The sequence below is a fragment of the Toxotes jaculatrix genome, chromosome 7 (genome assembly GCF_017976425.1).
Source record: "Toxotes jaculatrix isolate fToxJac2 chromosome 7, fToxJac2.pri, whole genome shotgun sequence".
NCBI classification, from domain to species: Eukaryota; Metazoa; Chordata; class Actinopteri; family Toxotidae; genus Toxotes; species Toxotes jaculatrix.
In genome coordinates, this window is record NC_054400.1 from 8,999,476 (window position 1) to 9,011,832 (window position 12,357).

A 12,357-nucleotide genomic window follows, 5' to 3' on the forward strand; every position below is an offset into this window, starting at 1 on the left:
TGAATGAGAGACCAAGAGGATGACAGAAAACTACATTAAGAGAGAGAGAGACAGACGATTCTGGATTTTTTTTTCTGTTACCACATTACTACTGATGTGTTTCCAAAGTGCTCTAATAGGCAGCAAATTCCTGACACAGAGCAAATGTGGCCCCAAGTTCAATGATTTGCTCTATTGCACGTAACACAGATTGGCTTTTGTTCTTGACATGTTGTCGGAGTACTGCCATTAGAATAAACCGCAAGGTATTAAGAACAATATTAAATACAACCGCAACTAATCCCCTCACTCAAACAGACTCAGCTTTCCCATCTAGCTCAAACTGTTCCAATGTTTAATAAATTCACATAGGAGAAAAATTAGGATTAATGTTTTTGCCTCATGGCAGTCAAAGGGTACAAGTAGTATCACACATACTTAATGTATTTTCACCTGAGATTTTCACTAAGCCACAGCACAGGGAATGAAGCTGAAAATAACATCCATGATAAATGTAATAAAGATAACTGTCAGTTCGACATACACCTGTATGTTTAATCTTACCAGCAAAGAGGGCAACATTGGCATGCTTGGCATCATATGGACAGCGTGCCATCCCACTGATCTCCTCTCCCAGAGCCTCCAAGGTGTCCATCTAGGGTCAGAGATGAAGTGAAAGGTCAACAGAAGGTCAAGACAATGTTGTGTTGTCAAACAAACAATGCACTTGAATCACAACTTAGACAGGAAATGTTTGTTCTCAGTTGGAGGAAAAGATTTAGAGGAGGAATAGGAGAAATGTGCTCAAATGTCAAAACAATGACAATCTGAAGGCTGAGCTAGAAAAAAAAAGAAAAAGAAAGGACTCTGTTAAAGCAGAAAAATATGTTGTGAGTCAAAACAAAATAGTCCCAACAAGTTGTAGTACCCAGCCCAGGAGTGTGTCCATCTAACTGTGACCTAAACTAATTTCCCGTGGATGGCACTCTGGTGTCCTACTGAGAGCTGTCAAAGCAGACCATCTGGGAGTATCTGGGAAACTGTCATGGAGAGAGATTAAAAAAACAGACATTTTCCACAGCAACATGTTTCACAGTATGGGTGGATGTGGTTTTCTTTCCCCCTGCTATCCTTTATCCTTCAACTGTACTAGTGTTAAAGAAGAGTTTTAACAGCCCTCAGGACAGATCTTTAACCCATTTACTGTGGTGCTTTCCCCTGCCCTGATTTCTGAAGTCTGCACTTTTTCTGTGAAGAGGAAATAAATGGGCAGAGGAAAAAATGGGTGAGCGCATGGCCCTGAGCAGGGAACGTGAGAAATTTTTACTAAAGCACAGTAGTTTTTAAATAGTAGATCATACAGTAGTCATTATTTTATATTTTGCAGCCTCCACTTTGTCTTGTGCTGGGAGCTTTTCCCTGGGCAAGACTTGTTCACTGATTTACTATATTTCAGGAGAAATCATACTTTTAATTCTTCACCTAGACAATGTAAAAGTTGTCTTTTCTTAGCACTGGGAGTGTATTTCATCCAAACTTAGAGCTAATTTTGCCATTCAGTCACTCAGCAGTCACATTTCCATGAACTATTTAAGGCCTTGTCCATTGTTTAAAAAGCACTACTGGTCTTGTATTATGTGAATTGGAATTTAGTTTTTCTTGTTTTGCGCCAAGTTTGGTTGTAATAATACTGGCTGTGCATGATGGAGGATCAGATGTGGGTGAAAGGTCACTACCATCCCTCCATGGGTAGGCTTGTCTGCTCCAGCACACCATAGGACGTCTTCTTACCCTGGCTAATGACCAGAGATAGAGACAAACACAAGAGAGAAGGAAAAGCCCTAATGCACTGGCCAGGGGATGAAGCCAGGGAAGATTACTGAACGTACTGTTTGCCTGCGGAGTTCATGATAAATAGTCATTTTTCTTCTCTATCTCTGTTTCTATCTCTCAACTTCCTTGCTTCCTCACGTTCTCCCTTTTCTCTTGACAAAGAGGAGCATAGCTTGCCAAGGCAGCAAACTGCTTACGCCGCCCTTTCTGGTCTCTAAACAGGTCATTTTGTTTTCTATTCCTGTCTCGGCGGAAACGGTTATCATCTGCCCACTAAAAAGGTCACACACACTCCGGCGCAATGCTGGAAAAGCCTGCCAGAGAAATTGTTGAGGCTGATTTGGCAGAGAAAATTACAAGTGACCTTTTACAACAAACACAGAACCACCAGTAGCAGCACATTTCTCGATTTCTCATTCCTTCTGTTTCTTCAAAAATTATAGGAGGATAATATATGGTGGCAAGCTGGTTTGAAGATATATATATTGTTATTAGACAGGGGAGACTGTAATTTTAGATTAGGCTGAGTTAATCATAAGGGACATGAGTAGCTGAAGGTCAGGTGCGTCCACTGAATCACAGTGTCTGTTTGTACAAACCGACTCGGCAACTTGGTTAAGCTTGAAACGTCAGCAGCTTCTGTGTCAGCCACCTAACACAAACACTCTCTCCTTCTCTGACACATCACAAACACACATTCACATATCTCTCACGCCACAGCAGCTACCCCCACCCCTCCATCTCCTCAGCTGATTTCACCAAGTCAATGACCTCTGTCTGCTGGGCTTGACTGACTGTCACTGATCTATTCCTGCCGTTTGAACAGAGGAAGACACTCCCAGCCCGGCCACAGATATACGTACAGCTCCAGTCTCCTGTCAAATTGGCATGTGCGGAGAAACAACAGCCGAGTCCTCACTTGCATGCTGTTAGCCTTGTCTGAAGCAATATTCAGTATTTTAGAAAGGGGCAATAGCAATCCATAAAGCTGCCACATTGAACCACAACATATTTAAACATTACCATAAAGAAATTTGATGTTTAAACAGCCAGATGGATTTGTTTACCTTGTTTACCAGGCAAACCATATTATGCTGTCACCCCCCACTAGCTGAAAAAAGAAAGAAGTGCTTCAGCTTTGTAGAAACACAATTCAAAGTAATGGGAAGGGAACAGTAGTGCTGTCACAGTTCGTCAGCGCTGCCTTAACAACACACTGTTCAGTGGAGATCTATTGTAGTTTAGGAGATGAACGTACAGTAACCTTGGCTCGGGGTGCAGTGTATCTAGATGAATTAATTACTACAACAGCTCATTGGTGTTTTCCATAGGCTATATGCAAATTAATTAGACAAACACAATGTAGATTCAAAACATGCCCATCAGGAGTGTTATAATTGGTTGAGCATCAGCTTCAGTACTCAGGGTGAGGGACACGTTCTACTTCTGTGTCTCTGTTGTTTTTCCTTTTTATAGGCTTTATTTATCCTTGCTGAGGGATTTCTGAAATCTTACTGAGGACAAACTTTGGGTAAACTGAGCCAGCGTCCTGCTTCTTACTGTTTGCTTGAAATAGCTTCCTTGAAATATTATGGAATTGTTTATCTTAAAGAAAAAGCATGGTAAAGATGCATATCCTTGTGCAAATTGACTTTGGCTCCAAAATAATCTTAGTCATGATCTTCATAATCTATCAGGGAAAGTAACCACTAACAGATCATAAAGGTCACAAAGGAGAAAAAGAAAAAGAAAAAAAAATGCATGAACCTTTTCTTTACCAATTGTGGCATATTGAGCTGGATGTTGAGCAGTTTCCAACTGAGCTGAGTCCCCACACACATTTCTTGGTATGCAGTTCATATTTCTACCTGCACAACCTCCTTCATCGGTAAAAGGTCAAGTGCACAAGTTCACACCTGGGCCAGAAGCAGTTGTGTAAACCAAACAAGGACATATCTCCCTGGGAGATTAATAGTCATGGCCCATTTCTCTGCAACCTGTTTCTGAGCCCTGGGAGGATGAACTCTTTCCCTGACCACATTTTACACCAGAGCAGGAAACTGGAGTCTTTGCAGCTGTTGAAAGGAAGGAGGAAGGGTCTCATTTATCTGAACCGTCAACTTCTAAAATGATTGATCTCTCCGAGAGAAAATTGTCAACAAACATTACAAAAATATGACAATAATTTTGTTAATTATGTGGTCTTACAATGTACATGCATTGATTAATTGCCTTTTAAATTGTAAGCTATTGTGTTTCTTTACGTCAAACTACCAGCTACTCGAAAAGCAGCAGTATAAGGAGACGTGAATGTATTTTTACCTTTTTGATTACGATAAATCCCTGTGTGTGCATTAATCATATCTGAAATGCAAAGACTTGGCATCGATGAAAGTTCCCAGTACACCTCAGTCCACCAGTATCAAGTCGAGGACGCATCACCTGGGACCCACTGCCTCCAAGACTCCCCACCGATTCCCCCCACTTCGCCCGGCAACAGGCGATGAAACTGACTCCAGTCATATATCAGCCCAGCTGGATGGGGTGTTTATTATTACAGCACAGCAAGGGAGTGACAGAGGGAGAAAGCAACAGAGGGAAAGATGGCAGAGTGGTGGGAGCAAGGGAGGGGGAGAGGAATTAAGGCTGGCAGGAGAGGAGGAGAGAGGGAGGAGGCCAGGAGAGAGGGAGGATAAAGAGAAGAGAGGGAGTTGGGTGCTGTGTAGTGCTGAGGGAGAGGACTGTGACATGGCTGCCAAGGTGCCTGTCTGTGTTTTTTTTTTCTGTATGCATTCATGTGTGTATCAGTGTGTGTGTAACCATGTGTTGACAATAGCAACACAAGGTGAAGGAGGGATAATGAGAATAGGCTAATGAAGAGAGAAAATTGGTAGGATTGGGGGAAGGAAATAGGTAGAAATAAAGAGGTAGCCAGGCAGGGAAGGTGTTGGAAGAAAAAAACAACATGGGGCGTTGTTGGTTTGGGTGGGTGCCCTCCCTGCTCCCTCTGTCTCCCTCCTCTGTCTCCCTCCACCTCTGCTCCCCCTCCATCCCTCCCACTCGCCCTCGCAGCGTTGTTGATTAATGTGGGATGAGGCTGGCCCCGAAACAGAAGCTCTTTTCAGTGCTGTCACACTGGGGAGATGGAGAGGCAAACTGTGGCCAAGGTGGATTTAACCACAAACACACACACACATACACACACTTTTGACCAAACAGAGTGGATGAGCCTTGTATGCCATCAAAGGCCTGGTATCTGCCCAGAGAGTCTGCTATCCAGCCAGCAGTACAGTGTGTGTGTGTGTGTGTGTGTGTGTGTGTGTGTGTGTGTGTGTGTGTGTGTGTGTGTGTGTGTGTGTGTGTGTGTGTGTGTGTGTGTGTGTGTGTGTGTGTGTGTGTGTGTGTGTGATGATTTTGTGAAATGTTTGTATGTTTGTGTGTTTGCACAGTTGTCAGTGTTTATATGGGTGCATTCACACTTCTGTTCCCTACACATGTGCCCAGATGTTTGTATGTGCACGTTTGTGTGCAAGTGATTAGTGGTACTTTTTACAACATTTTAAGTACTTTCACTATCTTACTCTTAATTGTGGCATATTGATTCAGTTATTGCCAGATTAAAATGGTTATTCTATTCAACTAAAATAATTGCAGGGTAGTCAGTGAAGTGAAATTTTTTTAAGGGAAAGAGTAGTCACAAGCACATTAAACCTACTCACTAAAATATGCAATTGCTAATTGGACGGAGCAAAACTGAATCAAGGAAAAAAGAAATTGGTTAGCGCTTGAGTAAAATAATTGTATGTTTTATCTTTTTACAGACAGATGTTAATTAATTATTAATTATTAATTTTTAGTTTGCAAAATCAGCCATGCTTGTGTGTATGCATGGCCATTTTACCGGGCCTCTCTGTGTTTTATAACACTTTCCCTCCTTTGCTCTTAACTCTAACAGACTTGTAGCAATATCAGTGTAGTAACAGCTAAAACAAACCTTGAAACCATAACCGGAGTAGCTATAAAAGCTAACCACGCCTGATAAATGCAGTGACATAAATTCCACTTTCCCTGCAGGAAGAGCCGTTGAATTGAAAGACGTCCACTCTGTGTGCTTAGCATGCAGAACCACAAATGCAACGGAGCGGAGATGTCTTGTTTTTCTGGTAAACAGATCTAGTGAACCAGAGCAGGAGAGCTTTCCCCAGGCCACCTAGATAACATCTCCGTGTGCTGTGACCATCACATCACATCCTAACAAACCAAACAATAACATCCTTCAGGACAGAACCTCTGCTGAGTCTTTGTCTGCCCTGCTGTTTTGCTCGCTGTCTGTCTGATTGTTCTTCTTGCTGTGTTGCCTGCGTTGTTATTTGTTCGCATCTGATTCCTCTAGAAGCTCATAGTTATTCTACAATATAATTCAAGTGGAATGGCATTGATGTTAAAACCACAGTTGCTGCACTTTTATTAGTTTCAAACACAATTCAGGCACAATATGTGCCTAATAGTTTGATTTCATTTAGATCAATACTAATTAGAAGGACCATATTTTTTCAGTTATTAGTTTTACTGGCCTAGCACTAGGTCATCCAGTCTGCAACAGAAGCATAACTATTGTCTTGTGAATGAGCAAAGATTTAGTCATTATAATGGCAATTTTGCTCACTTTTTTTGATCAAGAAAAACATCACACTTGTGTCACTAGGGAAGGAAAAAATGGGACATTTTGAGCAGTTTGAAGAGAGCCTGTGTGTTTTTTACGTTTGCCTTTCTGTCTGCTTGTATGCTTTTAAATCGGTGGGTTTTATGTGTGCCTGGTTTTTTGTCAATCTGCTTCCGTATCTATCTTCTCTTGACATCTCCATTTTTATGTGTCAGATCAGTCCTGAAGTCTACCTTCTCTGTGTCTTGACCTGAGGTCATTAAAATGCATTTTCACAAGGTTGTTTTGCTTTTCCTGAAGATTTTTTTGAAACTATTCCAGACATGCCTGAGTGCATACAGCCAGGCAGGCATCTGTTTACAGGGGAGGGCTGATTCGGATTTCAGGACTGCGCCTTCACTCGCATTTCGGTGTGTGTGAATGAGTGCATATGTAAGAAGGTAGGTAGTTAGGTTTCTCTGCTTCTAAATTGAGCGTGTCAAAGTACACCTGGAGATAAAGACATAGGGGGAGAGCCTGCTGAGTTGTGAAAGTCATCCATCTATGTCCATCGCTCCATAGCTCACTGCCTTAACCTCCCACATGGTTGGGGTTGAAACACACCCCAGTGTGTGTGTGACAGAGGAAGAAAGACAAAGCCAGGGTGAAAAGGAGTTTTGACATTGTATGTGCACAGTGTGCATGACGAATGTCTGTCACTGAGGTCAAAAAGATCACCAGAGAGTGGTGTTCATATGTGTGTATGTGCACTTGAGTGTGTATATGTGAGTGCATTCCTACCTTGTAAGTTCGGCAGGAGGGGTTGAAAGCATTTGTTCCACAAACAAACAAGGTGTCATCATTTTGCTGCAGGAGGACTTTGATGAAATTGTGACACTCATCCTTCAGGGAGCACAAGCCAGAAGACAAAAAAAAGAGAAAAAGAAAAAAGGAGGTCCATGGTGACATTTGCGTCTTTTATAATAGACACTTTTACACTGCGAGCCACATGTGGCTTTTTAAAGAGACTCTTTCTTTTCTGTCTTTTGAAGTACAGCACGAAGGGCTCTACAGACAAGTGAGAGGCATACATAACAAACATCAAGCACACAATCATGACATTTAGCATTTCCTCTCGGTACATTAGGACATATTTACATCAGATTTTAATGTGCCATTCAATGTCTTTCTGGAACAATAATGAAATCAATATTCATTTTACACAGTTTTTTTGGAACAATTATACTGCCACCAATAGCAGACGGTATATGAAACGCAGTCAGTGTGTTATTGCACCTGCATAGTCTCCTCTGTCTGTTGGTGTGTGTGTGGAAATGCGTGTGAGAGAGAGAGAAACCGTGTGAAATTACATCTGTTACAGCTTGTCTGCAATGTATAATGTGTGATTCGCTAAAGAAGCGTTTTGTGAAGAGTAGGGTGACATTTGTTCTATAAATGAATTCAGGGTGTAAGCACAGAGGATGCAGTGCTTGTGTGTGTTTGAGTGTGTGAGTGTATGTTTGTTTTCTTTACCTTGTGTTTCCCTTTCATTCTGCAAGTGTCCACATCTGCCTGTCTGGACTTCCATGTCATTTTCTGAAAAATGGAAGTAAAGGAGAGAGGGAGAGCATCAGAAAACAAACAAGATAAACTTTGAGGTAGGAGCAAAAAACAGAAGGCACTATAGAGCTCAATAACCAATCTATACTGTGATCAATAATCATCATCTGAGATTCTCCGTCATTGATTCCCCTCATGAGGCACCTGCTCTGAGGTGAACTTTGTTCTAAGTGCTGATTGGAGATCAGTTTACCTCCTTGAACTTCTAAATCTCTCCCAGAGAGGCGGAAATACGATACTGACCCTGGATCAGAACAGAGTCTGTCCAAGGACAGATCCTGCCTCAGAGCTGAGAGCTCATTTCTGCGGACTGACAGGTTGGCTGGACATCCTTGTGCACATGCACACACACTGCCTTGGCCTGTGGGTCAGTGTTACCCAGTACCCGTCAGTCAACTACAAACACACAAAAGTATACACCCTCTTTCACTGTCACACACACTTACCAGTCAGTGCTGAGTTATATTTGGTATCCAGCCATGCACACACACACACACACATAAACACACACATACCACTCTGTCCCTGCCCTGTGTGGCCTGGGGGTGAGCTCTGAGCCACTGGTTCAGACCACCGCGTACTCGCCACTGTTGTACAACATGTTTGGAGCTCGGCCACTGATTAAAGACCCTGAGTCATCAATCAATCTGCACGTCTCCCACCAGCCTTTCATCTGCAGCCTGCTCTCATTAAGACCCACTCGTCGGGCGATGACATTGAAGTGGATGAGGTGGAGGGATGGTGGGTTGTTGTATACATGAGAATGGCCTTGTTTGAATTCTGTTTGCATGCATTACGTTTAAGGGCAAGTGATGCCAGAGAGGAGTGGTTGGAATGGTGGTTGGAATGAAATGGAGAGTGGGTTAGAGAGGGTCTATATAAATATGAGGCGCTTTTTGAATAATCTGAAAATATACAATGAGATCTTCTTCCCTTCTGGATCCCACTTGTCTTTCTCACACTTCTGCAATTCATCTCATCTTACCTTTCCCTCTTTTTTGTCCTTTCTTCCTTGTCTTTTCCTGCTTATCTTCTTCCACCCACTTCTCCTCCTCCTACTTCTCTCCCTCATTTCTTCTACTGTCCTCTCAGCTTCCGCCACACACCCATCAGATCTTCCACTGTCCCACTGATGGGCGTGGATGACGCAGGCGTTTTGCTAGCTGATTGATTGGTTAATCTTCTTAACAGGGTCACCATGGCGAGCACGGCAAGCTCACGCCGTTGAGCTGGTGAGTAAGGCTGCTGGCAGGCACACGTATGTGCACAAACACGTACACCCACGTGCACACATAAACACACAGTGGCATTCGGAGCCAGGTTATTAGGGTTACGTTGTCAATCACAGCTCGCTGAGAACAACACGTCCTCAAAGAGACAGCCGTCTCACTCACCTTACTGAAAAAGATCTCGTCACTGTTGGCAGTGTCTGTGTCCACCGTGTATATGTGATCCCTGTGAGCGAATGAGGGAATGGGGAGGGGGGGCAGAGAGAGAGAGAGAGAGAGATGAGAAGATAAGAGGTCAGACAGCAGCAGACAGTCAAATTTTCAACAAACAATAAACCCATTTCTTTTCTTCACTCTGTTTTCCCCCTGCAGGCAGCAAACAACGTCAGAAAATGGGGCTTTGTATAAACTTTGTTCAAACTTCAAGAAATGACAATAAACAAAAGGAGGCCAGAGCTATTTGCTCTGTCAGACAGAAACAGTCAACAAAGGTTTAGAGCGCTGTGGCGCAGGCCTGGGGACAAAAGCCTCTTTGTCCCAGAGAAAGGTCTTGGGGGGGGGTAAGGGAGGAGGGGAAGGTTGAGGCGGGAGGTGCCAAGTCACTCAGAGCTGTTCAGGTCAATTAAGCCTAGTGTTTGAGCCACAGGAAATCTATACTAACACTCATTATAGCTCAGACAAGAAGACTTATGTGTGCTGGCCTGGAAATATACAGACTTCTCTTTTATTACAAAGTCCAGCCATATAGGTCTCAGCAGGGCATATGGAAGACATAAAACCCACAAGGGTTAACTACATCTCAGACAGACGGACCGGCTGGTTGACCAGGCATGTAGCTACACCTACTTACCGTGGAGAATTAGGGTGCAGACAGGGAGGAGGGTGCAGCAGGGGGGAGTAGAAGGTGTAGAGGTGGTGTGAGCAGGAAGAGACAGAAAGAAAGAGGGATTTACCTCGTTTGAGAAGCGAACCAAAGGTGACTGTGCCAAACGATGTAACTGCTTTAATTTGTTGGAGATTAGTTGTTGAACGTGTTTTTAATCAAAGTGTGCAACAGTGGCATCGTCAGACTCACAGCTTAATTACGTTCCAGCTCCCCAACCTGCGCTCAGCCAGCCAGTCTGCCTTGCTCTCTCATTAACTAAATCTAATAAAGTCTTTGGAGGAACAGGCATCTTGAAATGAATCCACTTATATCGCTTTCCTGGGGGCCACCGCCATCTCCTCGAGGATAGAACCCAGTCTACTGTACATTATCAGCCACGAAGCTTAAATTGAATAATTAATCTTTGAGAGCAGTTGAAATTAAGAAAACAGTGCTGCTTTCTTGGTGGGAGAGAACACATTTTCCGGCAAGGCCGTGAGCAAAACGTCTGTCAGTGAAATTTTTGATTTGTTTTCTCTCGCCTCTTTCTTTCTACACTGAAATTAAAGTCTGTCAAAATTATAACACACATAAATCTTCTGTCAGCTAATTTCAAAGTTAGTCTGCAGCTGACCTTAACACATGCATTCCTCAACTAAATTTGTAAAAAGAAAAATCCTGTTCTTTGAAATCGACTGAAATTAAAAACATTTTCAATTAATTTTCAGCCATGAAAGGAAAAGAGGAAAGAAGGAAGTCAACTCCAGGTCACTGAGATGCTTCCCATGCCCTTCCGAGATTCAAGTTCACTTCCATTAGCAGATGCCAGATGCTGACTGCCACTGTGCTGTCTGCCATGACTACAAACTGAGTAATTCAGGCCAAAACTACAAACTCCACTGTAAAATGTTTTTCATTAAGGCTCTCTAGTTGCACTAACATTGCACTACTCTAGCTAAATGATCTGGATTGAATTTCCATGGTTTCTGAACGGCCCTTCTGTCTTTCAGTGTTTCTTTCACCTTTCTTCCAGTGTAACAAGATACATAACGGTCATGGGGCTGAAGTCAACTTGATTATGAAAAATGTAATTTGTCAAACATAAAATAAATCCATATCATCACATGAGACAGAGGAAAGACAGAGGACAAGAAACATTTGAACTGAAAAGAACGATGATGGCTGATAACAGTGATGGATGATGTCACTATAACGTGCAGCCATGTCACCTAAAGTTCAGCGACTTGTTCATTCAACTTCATTTATATCTTTATATTAAACCTGAAACTTTATATTAAAAAGACAAAACTAGAACAGAAACCATTAAATCAGAGGATTACTTGGCAGATTTAGTGTAATCCTGTGGGCTATTTTACTGCCTGCAATTTTAAAACAGCTCATGAGTAATGTGTAATTGACTGCTCCATGATTTTCGACAGCAACCTTCCCAGCTATATTCCCTGTCTTGTGCCTCTGTTGTCCTGGTGCTGACAGTGTCCTCTAGGGCCAAGGCTTTCCAGCCACAGGGTTTTTGGTTCCAGCAGAGATTAGAGGGAGCCAAGCGATGAGGCGTCCCTCAAACATCCTGACTGGAGATGGAGGAGGACAATGGAGAGGCTGTGTCTGTGTCAACACCAGCTCTCCAAACACACACATGTGGAGGAGACCCACCCCCTACCCTGACAGCCCACCCAACCACCCCCTCCTTTACCCCAACACATGCTAACACAAACATACACATGCACCCTTTCCCCTTTTCACCACTGCACCTGAACACATATTACAACACACATGCATGCATACTCACTTCCCTCTGGTGCATGAGTCACATCTATGTAACTTCATGGTGAAAAAGAGAGAACAGAAAGCAGAGGCAGGGTCTCCAAAGACTACATCAGTGGTATTGTATGTTCTAGACTACTCATTAACTACAAATCAATTACAGTTAACATTATTGTCCATTTTCCAAAGCAAACCTAAAGTTTTAAAATTGATTTCCTAGCTTCCAGGCAGCCAGTGGTTTCTGTTTATTTAATAACCTCGGAAAATTAACTTACAAAGAGTTGAAACCTGCTTGAAATAAACAATCGCAGGAATGATTTTATTTCCTGGCAATGTTATGTTACTGTCATGAAGTACAATCTGACTTCTGACATCCTTTACAAAAAAGCTTTGCATTCAGAAATGAA

The 12,357-nt window shown here is 42.7% G+C and overlaps 1 protein-coding gene across 2 annotated transcripts in view; it reads right to left on the minus strand.

The window, feature by feature from the left end:
• The window catches only part of sema6a (sema domain, transmembrane domain (TM), and cytoplasmic domain, (semaphorin) 6A), a 100,750-nt gene that overhangs the window by 35,193 nt on the left and 53,200 nt on the right, over nt 1-12,357 (minus strand). For both annotated transcript variants that reach the window (XM_041042093.1, XM_041042092.1), the window contains exons 4-7: nt 9,469-9,529; nt 7,988-8,050; nt 7,256-7,357; nt 544-634 (exon numbers count right to left, since the gene is read on the minus strand). In XM_041042093.1, the coding sequence (XP_040898027.1) occupies nt 544-634; nt 7,256-7,357; nt 7,988-8,050; nt 9,469-9,529 (317 nt within the window). The remainder of the gene's footprint in view (nt 1-543; nt 635-7,255; nt 7,358-7,987; nt 8,051-9,468; nt 9,530-12,357) is intronic.